Source organism: Amblyomma mixtum, chromosome 3 (assembly GCF_055824585.1).
Source record: "Amblyomma mixtum isolate Tamu chromosome 3, ASM5582458v1, whole genome shotgun sequence".
Classification (NCBI taxonomy): Eukaryota; Metazoa; Arthropoda; class Arachnida; order Ixodida; family Ixodidae; genus Amblyomma; species Amblyomma mixtum.
In genome coordinates, this window is record NC_143014.1 from 381,391,748 (window position 1) to 381,410,852 (window position 19,105).

General features: G+C 47.3%; 2 protein-coding genes and 1 long non-coding RNA gene across 3 annotated transcripts; all 3 read left to right on the top strand.

Annotated features, from left to right (window-relative positions):
• On the top strand, positions 1-4,180 carry LOC149357014 (uncharacterized). The gene is made up of 3 exons (XR_016291776.1): positions 1-344; positions 3,691-3,880; positions 4,041-4,180. It is a non-coding gene; the product is annotated as an uncharacterized LOC149357014 (long non-coding RNA).
• A 6-nt stretch (positions 4,181-4,186) lies between these two features.
• On the top strand, positions 4,187-7,765 carry LOC149357015 (uncharacterized; the record flags this gene model as incomplete). The annotated part of the gene is made up of 9 exons (XM_089576484.1): positions 4,187-4,217; positions 4,721-4,837; positions 4,900-4,953; positions 5,343-5,405; positions 5,524-5,580; positions 5,719-5,757; positions 6,319-6,518; positions 7,095-7,254; positions 7,650-7,765. Coding segments are annotated over 9 exons (837 nt in total), but the record flags the coding sequence as incomplete, so codon positions are not given.
• Positions 7,766-14,985: 7,220 nt separating this feature from the next.
• Positions 14,986-18,722, top strand: LOC149357016 (uncharacterized). The gene is made up of 3 exons (XM_089584411.1): positions 14,986-16,257; positions 16,829-16,946; positions 17,464-18,722. The coding sequence occupies exons 1-3, from the start codon at positions 15,106-15,108 to the stop codon at positions 18,720-18,722; spliced, it is 2,529 nt and encodes an 842-aa protein (XP_089440537.1). The 5' UTR covers positions 14,986-15,105.
• Positions 18,723-19,105: the final 383 nt, after the last annotated feature.

Consider the following 19,105-nt stretch of genomic DNA (forward strand, 5'->3'; position numbering starts at 1 on the left):
TGCTTGGCTTGAATCTTGTCTTGGCTAACAACAAAGCAAGACAAGCAATAAACAGCATAAAAATAAAAGATTTAGATAAAAAAATGTTGTCAAGAATTTAAAACGCAATATTACAATTTTGTAAACTTCAAGTGCTAAACAAATAATGACGACAACAAAAAGCCATACATTTAGCCACTATCTAGCCATAGCCGTAGCTTATGGCGCCTGGCCTGGCGGGTGACTCGAGTCTGGACCGTCCTTTGCCCACTTGCTTTGCTGACTGCTGACCGAAGCGATTGAATTTTTTGGCTGATTGAATTCTTTGGCTACCTTCTCAATCCAAAGCATCCAACGGCGTGGCAGTGAGTTGTGTGTTTTTTTAGTTATTCTCTGATACTATGAGGGTTGTCTTGTAATTTGCAGCCGCTGATTTTTCGTTAGTCTTTTGTGTGCAGTTTGTATGGTTCTTGCGCCAGTACACAAAGGAAACAGTAATTAGATAGGCTGGTTGTATTTATCCAACATGGCCAGCGATCGAAAGCGTTTGCATATTTTGGAAACGGCAACGAGACAAACGAAAGAGATTATGAACCTCCTTGGAGAACAAGAAGGCAGCTTGGCTAGCGTCGAAAATGTGGCACCAATGTCAGACGTCGTTGACAGCTCCTCTCACAAACGGCAGTGCAAATCCACATGTGCAGACGAGTTTCCCGTGGTGACGGAAGTGCGTGCTGATGCAAGTTTTATACTCGGCGAGAGTTTGACTGACACGTGGCGGACAGTGCCGAACCTGGCGGAGGACGTTCGCGGCAGTTCGCCAGTGACTGAACCGGCTTCTGACAGCATCTGTTCTGCTGAGCCGATAGCGTGGTCGCAAGAGGACTTTTCACAACAGCTGCGAACCTGGGCAGTGACCCACAGGATTCATAGGGAGGCCTTGGGCGATCTGCTGAAGATTTTGAGGCAGCATGCTTGCTATTCTTCCCTCCCAGCCGATGCGCGCACGCTTCTGAAAACTCGATCCGAAGGACTGTGTTCGGAAATATCGGTTACAGATCTTTCGCCTGGTCAGTTTTGCCACTTTGGTCTTGAGAGGAATCTGTTGCATGCAGTCGGTTGCCTTCGTGAGTTGCCAGAAGCGTTGGTTCTGTCATTCAACATTGATGGATTGCCATTAACAAAAAGTTCTAATCTCCAGCTTTGGCTACTGCAGTGCATGATTGCAAATTGTGGCAAGCAGCTGCCATTTGTTGTGAGTGCTTTTTCTGGCCCCAGCAAGCCAGAATCTGCGAATGAATTTCTGGAGCCATTTGTTACAGAGCTGAAGGGGCTTCTTGAAAGTGGTCTCTGTATCAAAGGCCACAATGTTTCTGTTTGTCTGAAGGCTATCATTTGTGATGCACCAGCCCGTTCATTTATTTTGTACTCCAAAGGGCACAGTGGGTACAGTTGTTGTCCAAAATGTACTTGTGAGGGTTCATACAGAGCAGGGAAGGTAGTCCTATTGGATGGAAATTGTGCAGCACGAACAGACACCAGTTTTCGTGCACAAGAGGACTTCGATCACCACAGGGGCACATCTGTCCTCACTGAGCTCCCAATTGACATGGTGGGCGACTTCCCACTCGACTACATGCACGTTGTGCTTCTTGGGGTTGTTAAGAAGTTGCTGTTGCTCTGGGTTTCAGGGCCTCTAGAGGTTCGTGCTGGTCCACAAGAACGGAGGCTGATTAATGAAGCTAGCGAAGGGTTAAAAGACCACATTCCCCGAGAGTTTGCCAGGTCACCACGGTCACTGAGTGAAATTCACCGGTGGAAGGCAGCCGAGTTTCGCTTGTTTTTGTTTTATACTGGGCAACTTGTGTTGCGTGATGCTTTGAAACCCAAGCTCTACCAACACTTCCTAACCTTGCATGCTGGACTTTCTATACTGGCAAATAGTGAACTGTGTGGCCCACATGTTCAATATGCTGACGCCCTCCTCAGGAACTTTGTGTCTACTTTTGTAAAGCTGTATGGAGAAACTGAAATGTCCTTCAATGTGCATTGCCTCATCCATATGGCAGCAGACGTGAAAGCACATGGGGCAGTTGATGCATTCAGCGCGTTTGCATTCGAGAACAACATGCGCCATATCAAAAAAGACATTAGAAAGCATGAGAGGCCACTTCAGCAGTTGCGAAACAGGTTTGTTGAAAGGATACAGCTGCCAAAATGCATTCAAGAAGAGCCAAAAGTAATTGAGCTCACACAAGCACAAAATTCTGGGTTGTTGCCAGCACAGTGCAGACTGCCTGGGTATTGCATGGCAAAATGCAAGGATTTCATTCTTGCAACATCAACAGGTGACAACTGCATTATGGTGAATGGTCACATTGTTGTTGCACAGGCCTTTGCCCATCTCAAGGCATCCAGCGAAGTCTGTGTCGTAGGGCGAGAATTTCAGCATAAGGAAGATTTCTACACCGTTCCTTTTGAGTCATCAAGGATTGGGATATTTGTTGTCTCAGGACTTTCAAGAACGAGTCTGTGGACCCTGCAGAACCCCCGCAAGATGGTAATGCTTCCTCATGCTGGAAAATTTCTGGTTCTTCCAGAAATTCACACGTCCTAAACCACTTTTGTGCAGGCGTGGCTCCTTGCAAAGGGGTGAATTGGAAGGCACTGTAGTAGATTGCCGGTGTTCCTTAACATGCGCTGATATCAGTCACCATATGGGAGTTTTTACGCTAGCACTTTAGTGGCCATTCCCAGCATTTAGTCATTGTGTGTTTGTCTGAGGTCTGTTTTGTGGCATACTGCTCTTTTGTTCACCGGGTGGTGGGCAACCAGCCTAGGAGTATATATATGGTTTGGTTTGGTTTATTGGGGTTTAATGTTCCAAAGCGACTCAGGCTATGAGAGACGCCGTAGTGGAGGGCTCCGAAAATTTCGACCACCTGGGATTCTTTAGCGTGCACTGACATCGCACAGCATACGAGCCTCTGAATTTCGCCTCCATCAAAATTCCACCGCCGCGGCCGGGATCGAACCCGAGTCTTTCGAGTCAGCAGCCAAGTGCCATAACCACTGCGGCACCACGGCGGCTAAGGTGTATATATATATGTATATATAGCTATAGCAACCTGCCCACCGTGTAAGGTGGCAGCTCAATTAATTGCAAGAGTCTACTTGTGAAAGGCAACCTGGGTCGCAACCCAACTGAAGCAAACCAAGTCCTACCGATAGCATCACCTGCCGCTGAAGGACATCGCTTCACTGCGACACCACTGCGCCAGGAGTGGCATGAAGACTGCCGGAGATCTATGAATGTAGAGAAGAAAATCTCCAATGTGGACATTAATCCATTGTTGCTATCTGAACAGCTGCTATTAGTGAACACTGGATCTGAACACCAGAACCTAAGTGAAAACCAAAGTGCTAGCGCACCTAACTCGCATTTGGCCTAACTGCGCAAATCAACCATCATTTCTGTATTCTGCCTTCTTCGAAATATGGTCGCTGTGGCCAGGACTGAATCCATGACCTCGGGATCAACAGCCGCATGCCAAAGCTACTGAGCCACTGCGGCGGGTACACAAGTGGCCCCTGTAGTCCTTTCAGTGCTCCATGAAGTTTGTGCTCTCAGAAAACTGCTCAAGTTCTGTGTTCTATACAACTAATTATATTTTGTAAACATTGATAAAAGACCATTTCAATTGTTCGCAGATGTATGCAATTGTCGAATTTACGAGCTCCAATGAGATAGAGGTCGTATTAGCCTCATGGGTGAGAGGAAGCATATGTATGTGGCCAAAAGTTCCGGCACAAAAGGTGAAAGCCATGCTTTTGAAGAAGACACCATGCTCGTCTTCACCACCATGGGAGCAATATGAAGTGGAAGTAAAAGGACTCTTCGGTGAGTATCTACTGTATCATCCATTTTGTGTAGTTCTCTGTCCTGGGTACTATTGTGGCGTATTAACTTGCAAGCTTTTTGTTATTTTTGTAGTGCTTGGTGTAATAAGCTGGACTTCGATCCTCCTAGGAGCAGTAACTCATTTTTCCTGTGTGTATAGATTCGTACGCCGAAGCAAGAAAAAAACTGAACAGGTGTCAGTACACATCAGATCTGGCAAGCGAGGCAGAGCCCTCCCAAAAGAGGAAGAGGGTGCCAACGGCCAGGTGGGTCGGCAGCAGCTCAGAAGACAGTTCTGATGCTTGCTTTCCCGACGTGCCGCCGGACTTTCCTCAGGGTAAGGCTGCAAGTAGAACTTGGTTTTGTTACACACTAATCAGATGAATAAAAATTAGGCCTATATATTTTCATGTAAACTAATTTAAACCATAGTGCTAGTTTATACAGAAAGCCTTGCTTTTGGTCTCTACTGATGTGCAGCTCTTGCTACTCCTGGTGGAACTGCTCAAGAAAAGTTGGCTGGAAGCCAGTCTAGTGAATTTAGCTATTTTGGACAAATAAGAGCTCATATATATTTACTAAGTTTACTTGCTAACATGCAAATTTTAAATGGCACTCCAAATGCATGCCCGAGTTCAGTGCACCTAATGTTGTGAAATGCAGGTTTTCTTTGCTCTCATAATGGCTAATTGACAGGAGAAAAGAGCACAGTAAATGTATTCAACCATATGAGTACCTGCAGCATAGCAGTGTAAAGACCAAGTTTCCTTAGCAATGCCCTTTCTAATTAGTTAATTCAAAGAGCTCAAATATGCATCATATCATGTCTGTTCTAAGCAGCGGAACATCGGCCGAGGAAGAAAAGCAGGCAGGTATTTGACGAAAACTGTACCAGGCAAAACTCCCATGATGAGGACCGTCTCAGTAGGCCCACACAAGATGGTGGCATTGCTACAGGTGAGGTTCTGACAACTTTTTTCAGAATTTCAGCTTGCAGTATGCTATCTTATATAATGCAGGGCAGCCATCGAGTTCACTGTCTCCATGGGGGGAGAGACCTGTGCAGCACTCAGGTAATTGTCATTCTTGATGTTCTCGCAACTTTCGCATGTATGTGCAAGTAACTGTTGTGTTGTTGGCTAATGAATTTTTCTATGACTTCTGCAGCTCTTGCACAGCTCCATCCGCTGCAGGACAAACACCTCTTCCATTGGTCTCCACTTTGCCTTCTCCTGTGACAGTTGCTTTCACTCTTTTCCTGTGAATTTCTTATTGTAATGTGCACACCTCACCTTGTTCAACACTGCTATGGAGAAAAGGGTTGAAATCTTTGAAACCTACCCTAGCTAGGGGACTGTCAATTATCTGATTTCTGCATTACATGTCCTGGCCAAGTTCACTCTCTTGATTTCTGCTAAGTTGCTTTTGTAACATGTGTTTAATACTGTAAAAACTTTTGCAGGCAATGCAGGGCAGCCAGCAGATAGGCTACGGCCATATCAAAGCGTGCCAGAGGAACACTCAGGTAATTGTCAGCCTTTCCTGTGTCCTAACTTTTGCATGTGCTGAAGAAACTGTTTCAGACATGTAAAAATTCAGGATTATTGTGTTGTTTACTAATAATCACATGTCATGTCAAGCAGGCCAGCCACATCATACTCCCCCACCTGCATGGGAAGATAATCCAACGGAACACCCTGGTAATTACCTGCTCTCTTCCCTCTTTCGCATATATACAAGGTACTGCTGCTCAGGGCTTGCACTGAGTTACAGAAAAGAAAATGGTGTTACTTCATAAATGTTAAGCTGCATATTGATTTCAGCAATTGATATTTCAGCACCAAGTCGCCCCAGTCGTCCTGTTTTGCAAGACAGTGGTAAGCTGAATGCTTTCGTTCATGTAAAATGGCTCCACAGGTAAACTAAATTAATAGTACAGGTAATAGTGCAGCCTTACCACTGTTTTGTGCTGTTTTTTTAGGCAGTGTTTCTGACGTAGTCTTAAGCATCAGTTGAATTTTTGCTCATCTCACAAAGAACACCAGCAGAAGCTTATTTTAAAGAAAGCATAAATTAGCAGTTGGTATGTGTGAGGAAGGTGAGGTATATAAACAAATGACATGGGTCATTTGTGTACAATATGATTCACACGGCCTATGAGTGGATAGGGGTTGCTGCAGCCAGCCTTCATCTTTTCTTTCTGTTCTGTTATAAATCTAGGGCAGTTGCCAGTTTTGGTAAGTAGGTATTACTCTGTGTTTTTGCCGTGATGCAATAGAGCATAAACATGGTTCTACAGTTGATGAGATGCCACCATCTTTGGGCTGCTGTTTGGGCTTACAAAGTGCAGAATGACAGAGGAGCATAGCCAGGCTGTGTGCTTGGAATATAGAGATAAATAACATCATTCTTAATGTGTTTGTGGAATTTTGATTCAGAATTTCAGGCTCAGGTGCTGAGACTGCTGAATGTTATACGGCTGGGGGTACAGCATCTTGTGACAGCAATAGATGCCTTGGTGGCCTCCCGTGAGCCTGTTCGTGCCGTGGCAGCTCCAGTTCTGCAACAGCCGCTGGACACTGTGGTTGCACTTAACCACTTTGAAGATTCGCTGACTGCATCCAGTGCAGACGCTTTGGTGTGTCGTCTTCGTGAAGCTTTTTGGTGTTTACAGCTGTGCACAATGTTTAAAAAGCAGATAGATTTTCAGGCAGCTTTTAAATATGCTAGTTTATAAAGTTGGCTGGCATTACAGTCTTCGGGTTAGATATTGCAGGGGATATTAATGCTAAAGTTTTATTTTTGCATTTCCTGTTGCAGTTTTTATTTTAATACTGCCACCCTGGAAGTGAGCACGATCGCTTGATATGCAGTACCTGGCCCTATTGGCCTTTGAGGATCTGTTATCGTAATCAGTATAACCCATACCGTGTCATGACTAAACGAACTAATTTCCCCTCCCAGCTGATAATAAATTGATCTGCCTTCATACAGAGCATGTAGTTCGCATGGACGTTTAGGGCAGCCTGTTCTTTTTGTTGGTATAAATATACACAATTTCTATCACTGTGCAACTTGGCTGCAGCACATTGTGTGCTGCAACTCATTAAGCGTGATATTATCTAAGCTTTCGGTGCTGTTGTGCTTGCCTTGCAACTTTGTGCTTTATATATGTCTCCTGTAATAACGAATGCAATGATGTGGTATACTGCAGGTTGCAGAACTGGGGCAGCTTGGAGGGAGGGATCCAGGCACCGCCACGAAGCGTATGCTAGCAAACCTTATGACGGACACGCTAGCATCCGAATACTCGTGGTTGGGAATGAAGGGGAAAAGAAAGTTTAGTGACCTACGGATCTGCGAGCTGATGTGCAGTGAGTTTGCATTATGATACACAGATTGTGCAGTTTCTAATTTTGCAATGTGTATTCAGTTTGCATTATTGTAGATAATCATGCACTTTTGAGTTCAGTCCAATGTTTCTAAGATCTTTACTTTTAGATGGCAGTGTTGCATCACATTCATTCTATATTGCAAAATACTCTTAATCCCATTCGTCATGATATTGGTTAAAAATGGACGGCTACTGCTGTCGCCCAGTAACTGTAACATATGTTACAGTTGATGGGAACTACTTTGTAATGCACAGGCAGCATATATAGTGTTCATTTAGCAAAATACATTTTGATAGGCATTCAGACACGTGACAAAATACTTCATTTCTTTAGTGTGGTTAATGCCATCCTCTGCACTTTTTATTTTCTTTCAGCTGCCGTAAGGAGGCGCTTCCCGGATTCGAGGGACGCTGTTGAGGCAGCAGCAAAATCCTGGCTAAGGCATGCTCCCGAGAGGACAACAAAGAGTGCATGTGCACGAATTGAATAAATGGTTTCATTTGACTTCCTGTCATTGCTTGATAAAAAACAGTGGCCTGCCGAGGCCCTGCGGTGAAAAGCATGCAAAAACCGCGCGGATTGGCCAGGTATGCATGCTGCTGTGAAATGTCCGAGAACTGTCCGTATATCCGTTCTCGGACGTCCGCCGGGTGAACTGTGGATGTTCTGCGGTCTTGCATCGGATGGTCCGTCGGACGTCCGAGGGGCGACTTCGGGCTAAAAACCGGATGACCGACGGAGGTCCGAACGTCCGAATCAGGCGGACCGACGGACAACCGTCGGATGTCAAATGCCGTGTGGGTGCTCACGTCGGAAGAAGCAGGGACAATTAGTGAGAAATGCCGTTCCTACGCGATGGCAACAACCCGGCTGTCATGTGTTTCTCAGGTGAGCGATCACATCGGCGCTTCCCACAGATTGTCGCACTGCGTAAACAAGCACGGGTACAACCGGTACAAAAGAGGAGAGATTGTTTAATATAATTAAAGCGCAGATTGCGTTTTATTTCATGAAAACGAGCACTTTATGTTCGTACGCAGCGATATGTAAACAACAGTATCAGTGCAGTCGTCCTCATCGGCGCACTCCTGGGGAAATTTAATGGTTTGAAATTTCACACAACATCTGAAATTCAAATTTCATAAATTTCAAATGTTCATTGGTGTACTTCTTTCAAGAGGATGTCCCAGGTATCAAAACAATGCAAATGTCAGCTTGTAATTATAGCAGGAGAGCAGATGAAGCCAATGTGTTTTAAACATGTAGGTACTAGTTTATGAAGCCTTAGGTAAACATACATACATACTCGAAAAAAAAGGTGCATGAAGAGATGGTACACAGGATGGTCCACAAAATGTGGGACAAACATGGATATGTGCGCTTATTTGAACGAATTTTTTTTAAGAACATAGTTAATAAAAAATAAGTTTTACAACATTTATTTATTCCAGCATTTACACATGTATCTAGCATTCACACTATCTTGCGCTTGCAGTATCAAGTCAGTCGGAAAGCTCGTAATGCGGGATAACTTCAAACCACTGACTGTACTCGTGCGAACAGGGAGTCAGCATTGTGCACAGACAGCAAGGTAATCGCGCAAAGACTGGACAGCACGGGGTTATTATCTTTCAAGCGGTTATCAGGGCTGCGAATCTAAAAGGCTCTGGTTATCAGGGCTGCGAATCTAAAAGGCTCTGGTAAGCTGCGCGTCCGCGTCTCTTTCGCTCCTGTATTATTCTCTAGCGACAGCGTGCTTTGCAATATTCGTTCGTTCCTCATTGGGGTCACAGAAAAATTCCAATAAAACTGTACACAGAGAATTTGAAGGTCGGTCTTCAGTTTGGGTGCTCGGCAAGGCATTGGCCTCTGCAGTGGCGCCGCTAACCCTTCGTTTCCATGTTTTTGGGAAGAGCTCATCCTATGTTTGATAGTTGAGGTCATTAAGATGTCGCAGTTTTCGGCCGGGGCAGCAGAAAGCTACGCCGTCGGCTCAGGGTAGATATTCTTCGTTGCTGGGGTCTTTTTTTCTTTTCGCTTGCCGCTTCATTTCATGCTTTTTTTTCTATTCCCGACACATTTCTTTGGAAGCGTGGCGGACGCCATGGTGCCGGCAGCGCTGGTCGACACCTGGCCGTGCCTGACTGATCTTTTGTGCAAGTGCTTCCGCGTCGGGGAACGCAAGAGAACCCTCACGGGAATATCCAGGGGGCTTGGAGAGGGGAGGAAGAGTAGGGGGCGGGGGTGGACAGGATGCAGCATTTCAAACCTCCAGGACACTCCATGAGTAAAAAAAAAAGAGACCAAAGAAGCAAGCAGCCTCTTCGATAGTGGTTTAGGCTATGGGAGATGGACGAAGTGATCTTAAAAGAGCTTGTGGTCGAGGCTCTTGGTTCGTATTTAAGTTGGAGAGAACGCCAACCAAAAAATTACTAAAAAAACACGTTTTGTAACCTACTGGTTCTTTCATCACGTGCGACTACGGGCGAGTTACAGCTTGCATTTTAAGCCTTCTGCTAGTCATCCGCCGGGTCACTGAACGTAAACCATGGACGTAAGAGGGGGGAAGAGTTTCTAGGGAGCGGTTTACATTGCGCCGCGTGTGACTGATGACTCAAGTAAGAGCCTTGGACGCGGTCGGCATCGTACATCGGCGAGATCACAGTCATGGCAATACCAAAAACTTCGCTGAACAAAATGGATGTGAAACAAATGAACAGGGAATGAAGCGCGGTGGCGGACACAGGGAGGCTTGTGACCACAAGACAGACTTCGAGGAAACTATGTACTGGACAGCGAGCCGCGCCCACGCAGAAGGCTCTTATCATGACATATTCAGCAGACGCGGAAACCAGGTTTAAGTGACGAATGCGAGCCCTTCTGCGAGCTTCAACGGTTTCCAAGCGAAGCACTCTTGTCCCCTTTGGTCGTTTATAAATGCGGAGTAGTGGACTCGCGCCAAAAAAAAAAAAATATACTTGGACTAATTGGTGCAGTCACCGTGGTCGAAGGCGCCTTTCTTTCCCTCTTCCCTGCACAGCCCTTTCTACAGAAATTGTTTTGCGAGTGTGCCATGAGAAATATGAGATGTGAGAAAGTTTGAGCATTCATTTATTGATCACACAATAATCATTTACGACAAGCAGTATTCTGCTCTCTGTTTTTCTCTTGGCGCATAGTATTCAAAAGTATTTTTCAAATTTAGTGGAGAAATAAACAAGAAATTGCAGTGTCAGGGAGGAGGGTAAAGTGGCCGAGGGCCCAATTTGCTTCACAGAAATCAGTAGTTTTTCTTCTCTTCCTTTGTAAAAGATTACCCTAGGCTCATCCCCGCCCCCGTCCTGCTAACGGCAAGGTTGTCAAGTGCAAATTGCATTTAGGTTATTTAAGCACTCGTAACATCGACTGACGCAATACGTAAACCACGAATGTCCTATAGAACAACGTGAGCTTATGGTTTAAGTGCAATTATCACATTAAATCGAGGCCCGCCGATCTTGCTGTTACATGCAGCTGAGCGCGAGGAGGAAATATAACATTTCCTTCAAAATGGACACAGATTAAAATGCGCATAGAACGTGAGCGTTGGAGCTTATCGTCGCATCATGTCAAATTAAAGCATCGAATATTTTTTGTCGTACTAGAAATAGTCTATAAGAAAAAAAGCTCTAAGGATTTGCATTCCGTTTTCAGCACAGACTGCTCAGCGTAATTACTTGATGTATTTGCCACACAATAGAAATCGACCATTATATACGTTCTTCACCGTCCCTCTATGAAGACGGCGCGCATCAAGGCACTCCTCACAAAATGCTGCACGAGCGCCCCGTCGTGGCACACGAGCAAACTATAGTCTTCCCGCTGTTTTAGGGGTAGGAACGGACGCGCAGTTATCAACACTGGTAGAGAGTGTAAGTAGGGTGCAAGTTTTCTTAAAGGGGGTAAGTGATGGAAGCGTGTTTTTAACGGGTGTAAAGTTATTCCTAGGGTCCTCTAAAGGGTGTAAAAGTCCATGCTATGCCCTTTTTACCCCTTTCTCACACCCTTTTTTCTAAGAGTGCGTGAGCGCCTCGGAGGTGCCGACGCGAACGGAAATTTTGGCTGCAAACCTGAGTGGGGACGAGACCAGGCTCCCCTCTGGGATGACTGGAATCGTTTTCAGCCGTAAAGAGCTACTGAAAGCCCAGCAAAATGACCCCTTTTGTCGCGAGTTGAGCGACGGTCTCAGGGAGACGGAGCGCCGTGACGCTACTGGTATTGTAGCGGGCGCAGGGGGGCAGAAGCCAGCGTGTGTCGCGGCGAACCCCGGGGATTCATATTTGCTGGACAATGACGGGCTCGTGCTGAAGTACATAGCCACCGATGACGAGTCCATCGACCCGTTTAAGGTGGTTATCCCCAAAAGTCTGAGAGGTGCACTGTTGAGATTCTCTCATGACGAACCACTGGCCGGTCATCTGAGTGGCTCCAAAGTTTTTGCAAAACTGAGTCAATCGGTGACGTGGCCCGGCATGAAGCGTGACATTTTCCGCTATTGCCGTTCCTGCCATGTCTGTCAAGCGGTGAAGTCACGGGGCGGCAAGCCGCCTGGAATGATGAAACCAATTGACAGTGTGCGTCCGTGGCAGATGGCCACCTGCGATTTGATGGGGCCTTTCCCCAGGAGCAAGCAGGGGTTCATTTACCTGATGGTAGTCGCTGACCACTTTTCCAAATGGGTTGAGTTGTACCCCCTTCGGAAAGTGTCAGCACGAGCGGTGCTGGATAAACTCCAGGAAGTGTTTTGTCGGTTCGGCTTTCCGGAAAGACTGATCACGGACAATGCGTCCTATTTCACCGCTCGGGTGTTCGGTAACACGTGCCGTTCCCTCGGAATCGAGCACTACACCACTTCACCCTACCACCCCCAGTCCAATTTGACCGAGCGAATCAACCGAACGCTCAAGCCAATGCTGGCGGCCTTTGCCGAGTGTCAAAAGGATTGGGCAGACCATTTGAGCGAGTTTGCGTTCGCCATCCGAACAGCGGAGAATCGCTCAACTGGTTTCTCTCCCGCCTTCCTCAATTTCGGGAGGGAGCTGGCGAATCCGATGTCAAACGTCGTGCAGAGCCAGCTCGGGGATGAGCAGACGCGGGCAGACTGCTCTGCTTATGCGTCGACGCTTCGGGACCGGCTTGATCGGGCTCTCAACAGAGCAAGGCAGAGTTTGGCGGCAGCCAGAGCCCAACAGAAGGCTCAATATGACCGCAAGCACCGCCGCCTGACTTTTCAGGTGGGTGATCTTGTCCTGAAGCGCAACCACGTTCTTAGCGATGCCAGCAAGGGGTTCTCAGCCTCGCTCGCTCCTAAGTGGCTTGGTCCGTACCGAGTGGTCAGAGTCTGGTCGCCACTCGCGTACCTGCTGGAGGATCCCCTTACGGGGAAAACCAGCCGTGCCCACATCGCAGACCTGAAGGCCTACGCGTCACGGTCTGACGAGCTTGCGCCGATACCCATTGGTATCAAAGGCAAGCGCAAAGGCACAACTGGTGCTGCGGAACGCAAGCGTACGGAGCACCGGTACAATCTGAGGCGACGGTCACCGGTGTGATTAATGCCGGACGGCGGACTTTTTCCGCAACCGAAGGCACGCAGCCTCAGCTAGCTGGCGAGCTTTCTCGTCAGGCCCTACCTAGGCGAAGCACGGTGTGTTATTTTTTTTGTTTTTGCAGCATGCTCAGTTCCAGCCTTGTGTGTTTATCTATTTATTTATTTGTTTTGTTTGAGTCAGCTTCTAGCCACTTTCGTTTCCCCGCTTGTACATCTGTTTTCGTTCTAACGTACCGAGATGTACATAGGCAAACTTCAGCCCGCTCGTGCTTGCTCTTATCTTCTAGAAGGAATAGATTGGATTAGGTGTCGTTTGTACAGCGCGCCTTTTCTCATTTCCGGCCCGACTGTGGGTGGTTGGCTCGTTAAGGAGCCGTGTGTCGCGGTGCGAGTTTTGTGCGGCCCGTATGGAGGGGAAGTTGGCGGGGCGTTTGGGACGATGGGGGGCGGAAAGTGCACCCTTTGACCCTCGCCGCGGCGCCTCTGGACGCTTCTGATGAGGGGATCGTTGCCGCCGACCAGCGTCCGCGCACTTGCCGGTGTATGCGTGGTTGTGGCTGTGACTGTGTGCGCGCGTAACCATGAGGCAAGGCGACGCCTGTGAGTTGTGCCGTTGTGTCCTTCTGCGTGAGCGCGAGGATGAGAAGGACCCCTCGCTGTGGACAAGGTTACACATCTGGACGCCGCCGAACGTCCTCGCCCGTTTCAGCCGGCGTGAAAGGGGTGCACTAACTTTCTTGTGCCCGAACGTGATGTCGTGTCCAAGGGCGCGAGGTCAGTGCTCTGCCGCGGCCCCGTCGTCATCAACGGAAAGAAGACCGCCATCAGTCGTCGGCCCTCCCAACGCGTTCAACTTGAAGTCTGCGAGCGGTGAGTCGCCGACAGGCCCACTGGGCCGCGCCACCGAACTTTGAGGCTGGCATCCACTTGTAACATAGTTGTACAGTTGTATTCTTCTTGTGTACCGTGTATATAATCTGCAAGCTGTTTTGATTTACTGAAGCGTATGCGAGTGTTGTTTGCCTTGTTTTCCCTTTGTGTGTTGTTCTTTTTTCGTTGTTGTGGCTGGAACTGAAGTGTAGCTAGTTTTTTTTTTGTGCATTCATTTCTTTATTCTGGAGCTGAAGTGTAGCTAGTTTTTTTTTGTGTATTCATTTCTTTATTTTGGAACTGAAGTGTAGCTTATTTTTTTGTTTATTGATTTCTTTATTTTGGCCGCGTGCTTTGCCGATGGGTAGGAGGGCATTTAAGGAGAGGGGGATGTGGGAACCTGGCTTTCCGCCGTCGCCTTTGCGCGGCTGTGCCGGCCGCCCGCGTTGTTTCTCCTCTTTCCCTTGCTCCCGCCTCAGGCGGTGGAGAGGCGGCTGGGTGACTAATCACTGTCATTTAGCCACAGCTCCGCCCCGGCTCCCCAAGGGCCTTTGCCATTGGCGCCTTTTGGCGGGAATTCGGGACCCCGCTTTGGGCGGCCGCGCGCCGCGCGACCGTCCGAGCGGGGCCCAGAGAGAGAGATCCCTCCGAGACAGCGTAAGGTGCGTACGTTACTGTTTGTCCGTGCCGGCCTTTGCCGTTCGGACCAGTGCTTACTCGAGCTCGCCCGCACGTGTCCTCTGACCTGCAGCGGCTCGAGCCTGTCCAGCGGGGTCCAGCGACCTCTGACAGGCGTACCTTGTGTTGAATGCCCACTCTCTCTCGCAACCGGCCCAACGGTCGACACGAGAGAGAGATCACAGCACTGCCGCGGGGACATTCTCCTGCAGCGGCGTGCTAGCGGTGCGCATTACTCGAGTCGCTTCGTGCGCGCAGCGGAGCCTTGCTCCTCGCGCGCCCCCGGGACGGGGTGACGATTGAGTGTGTGTGTATCAGCTGGAGGACGACGTCAATAAACGTCTCCTTTGTGAACTTGGAGGCCTATTTCTTTGCGGCGAATCGCTCTCCTCCCAGCGGAGGCTGAGTGCACTGCATCGGTGTCCCAGTGTGTGTGTGGTGACGGCTGATCGGGGCCCTTGGCTCGCGCGAAGCTCGAACCCGCGGTGGGTGGTGGCCTGTGTCCACTTAGAAACCCACAAGTTTTCCTTTCTTTTTTCGTAAGGGCCGCCTGTACCAAATAAAAAGCCACATATCTAAATCCTAGCAGCAACAGCAATCACTTTCTTTAGGTTACAGGCCTAGGGCTGATCTTCTGTCGACGTTCAAGTGCTGTGACGGCCGTGGTGTTATCGTCAAAGTGAGCTGACAAAATGGGCCGCAGGAATAAGCGGTACCGGCAGTACCTTGACCCAGGCAGCGATGCTGGCCTTCCGTGTTCCACCAGAAATTATCTGCGGATGTCTGCGCGCCCACCGTCTCCAGCTCAAGGACCTACGCGGCAATCGTCGCCAGTACAAGGGGACACGCACCCAACATCAACAGCGCAAGGATCTCCGCGGCCACCATCGCCCGCACAAGGATCTCCGCGCTCACCTTTGCCAGAGCAAGGACCTACGCGGTCACCTTCACCAGCGCAGACATCACCACAGGCCACCCGTCATGATGGGGGCGATTATGGTCCTGCGGAGACTCCCACATCATCAAGCGATCACACGCAACCGCGTGATTTTTGCGAAGACCGTGAGACGGCAGATCAGACGCAGTGTAGTGAATTAACTGTTGAGGACTTGCTTGCACTGTCTGTGAATTTTGCCATTGAGTATGGATTGTCATGGAAGGCAATTGAAGCGCTTCAAAAACTTATATTATATATTCTTGATAGACATGATGTTCCATCGACGAAGTACCGTTTTAAGAAAAGCGTTGGAGTTGGAATTGATAAGGCGAAGTTCCACTTTTACTGCTCGCCGTGCATGAAGCTTGTCGCAGAAGTTGCAGGGGATCTTGCTGGGAGAAATCGTGCGCAGGGAAACTGCTCCATGTGCGGACGCCACTACAGTGGCAGGCGAATGTTGCTCGACGGACATTTTTTTATAACTTTGCCTGTTCGACAACAGCTGTCATCACTCCTCACGGATGCTTCAGTTGCCAACATGCTTCATGATAGGCTCCAAACGATCAACCTGAGGCAACTAGACACAGATGAAATGTCTGACATTACAGACGGGTCAATGTACAGGGAATTTAGGCAAAACTTATCCTCAGATGACCTGAGCCTTACCTTCAACGCCGATGGCAGCCCAGTCTTCAAATCTTCGAAATATTCCATCTGGCCAATACAGTTGACGGTAAACGAGCTTCCACCACGTGTGCGGCAAAAAAATGTGCTGTTGTCCGCTTTGTGGTATGGTCAGGTGCATCCTGATATGACTCTCTTCCTCAACGCATTTGTCACACAAATGGAAGAACTGAGTACCAATGGTGTGACTTGGAGAGGTGCCACTGAGCCCATAGTTTCAAAGGTAAATATGGTATTTGAAGCAGTTTACTTATTATAAATGAAAGTAATGATTAACTGTTACAGCGGTTTCTTTAATTCAAGATGCACTCAAGTGTGTCGCTCTGCATGAAAGATGTACACATATGTGCTGCATTTCCTATCGTGCATTTAAAGTAAATGTCAGCCATTGTGGAAGAGAACCTGGATGTATTTTTAATATCTGATAATGCCATTGTACTCGATGGTAGCTAGTGTGCCCAATTACGTTCTCCTGTCATTTTTTTTAGCTCAACCTTTAGTCATTGCCGTAGTCTCGCTAGTACTACCGTGCTTTTCTGAACAGTACTCATGGCACATCTGTCAACTTTCTAGTCAACGGCCAATCTGTGATGAATAAAACCCTGGTGGGAGCACATAGAGGGCCCGTTTTGCAAAGAAATAGTAGGTATGAATTTATGAATTGTTAACTTGCTGAGAATATTAAGCCCTCTCAAACTCAACTAAAGGTTACACTGGCTTTCATTCCTAGTAGTAACTTATCACTGTTTTAAGCTGTTTACACATAAAGCTGATGTACTGTTCATGCATTACAGGTCTATTGCTTCAGTTGTTGCGTAGATTCACCTGCTAGAGCAGCAATGCAACACTTTACACAGTTCAATGGACATTATGGCTGCTCATGGTGCTTGCATCCTGGGAAAACTGTTGATGGTAAGTAAGGCTATCTTTAGTTCATTTGAATGACTGTGCTATGTCATTCATGATGATGATGATGATGCCACATACCACATATTTGTTTACTTATAGTTGGGCACAAACATACCAACCTGCAAGCTATAGTTAGATACAACTCAAGAATGAAGTGGCAAATGCCACTCAAAAGAAGCCTTCTAACCAGTTGCGTTGACCTATTGTCATGGCGTCACGTTTAATCCCCTTACCTGTTATGTGATATTACAAGTGGCTGGCAAGCTTGCAAGGGGATTCGCTATGAAGTCATGAGCATTGGTCACCTACTTTGGTTGGAAGGCCTTCATTTAGGGGCATTTCCCACTTCATTGTAAGTGTTCAGCTATAGCTGCTCACACCTATAGCTTCCTTTAACATTTCGCAGAAAGTTTTCAATTGCAGTCTTTTTTTTTGTGTTGCTAAATTGTTGCCTGACATATTAGGCTGTGTATGTGCCACTTCTTATTTTCTGCTTCTTGCATATTACTGTGCCAAACAGGAACTGTCAAGTACCCAGTCGACTGTGTCGTGCGTGACAGAAGTATGGAGGGCACAAAGAAAAAGATGCGCCGAGCTGTGTCAACCGGAGAGATCATCCATGGAGTGAAAGGCGCAACGCCTTTAATCAATCTTCCATACTTTGATGTAATCTGGAGTTTCTCTCCAGATTACATGCATTGTGTTCTCTTAGGTGTATCACGGCAGCTAACGGAAAGCTGGCTTTCGAATGTAGGTGAGCCATATTATATTGGGGCTCCGAATTGTCTGTCTGTAATAGATGAGCGCCTTTGTAGCATACGGCCACATCTTTGCATTTCTCGGCTTCCCCGCTCGCTGTCTCTCAGAAAGTTCTGGAAGGCCTCAGAATGGCAACAGTGGCTTTTGTTTTTTTCTTTGCCATGTCTGGAAGGCATCCTGCCAAGGCAGTATTTTAAGCATTTTTCACTTCTTGTACAGAGCATTGCTCTTCTTTTGCAGGAAACAGTGTGTAGTGCTTATGTTGAGACTAGTACAGCCTGCCTTGTCAAATTTGTTGTAGATGTACAGTTTTTGTATGGAGAAAGGCACATGACTTACAATGTGCACCAGCTGCTGCACATTGCCAAGAGTGTGGTACACCAAGGGCCTCTATGGGCGCACTCTTGTTTCACCTTTGAGTCTAACATTGGCCACCTGAAAGAACTTGTGACATCAGCAAAAGGTGTGCCTCTGCAGATAGTAGAACGCCTCATGCTGGCCAGTAACTATAAAAGTCTGAGAACACAAGCCAGTCCTCGGACTCAGCACTTTTTGTCTGATACTGGCACAGCATGTACTGGAGGCATTCTGCTTCTGAGCAGGCCACGGGATGTGTCTGGGCTGTTGCTCAACTTTGTTCAAAACCAGGTTGGCAACATAAATGGGCCTGTTGTGGAGCATGACCGAGCTAGAGTGTCTGGGCACGTGTTCCACAGTGAGCAATATGCGAGGCCAAACAAGACCAACTGCACTGCCTTGGTGACAAACGAAGGAAGGTGCTTGAAGGTGAAGCACATTGTGTCTTTTAAGGATATCAGTGGGCATGCGAAGATTTTTGTGGTCTCCGAGATATTTTCATCTCAACTGGTACACAATTCCAAGCATATAATGAAATGTGAAAGAACAGGTTCAAAGAACCTTGTTGAATTGGTGACCAGTGTCACTCCATGTACATACATAGAGCATGATCAAAACATATTTTTCATAAGACATTCTCTGAAGGTGCACTCTGCTAGCTAACTGGACTCCAAGTTTCTTTGTAAGTTCAGTTACTGTAATCATTTGTGCATTCTTGCAATTCATCTTTATGCGATATTATTGTTCTTGCAAAGTGTTCTGTTTTTTTGTGTCCGCAATTCACCTTTATGTGATTGCATTCTTTTTTCAAGGTGTTCTCGAATTTTTGTGTTAACCTTTCTTTGTGTTAACCTTTCACCTTTCACTGTTCAACTCCATTCCTCATGTTTCGCACATCTTTGTTTGACAGCTATTGTAGCAGTTGTGAGCTTTGGTACTGCTTTATGTTGTATCGTAAAATGATAATTAGCAGTGAAACAGTACACGTAGCATACGGTCGAGCCGAGCTGTATTCTCCTACTTCGTCGTCTTCTCTACTCCCGTGC

Coding starts and splice junctions, on each gene's coding strand:
- LOC149357016 (XM_089584411.1), top strand. CDS start 15,106: ATGGGCCGCAGGAATAAGCGGTACCGGCAGTACCTTGACCCAGGCAGC. Junction 16,258..16,828: donor CTGAGCCCATAGTTTCAAAG/GTAAATATGGTA, acceptor CATGCATTACAG/GTCTATTGCTTCAGTTGTTG. Junction 16,947..17,463: donor TCCTGGGAAAACTGTTGATG/GTAAGTAAGGCT, acceptor TGTGCCAAACAG/GAACTGTCAAGTACCCAGTC.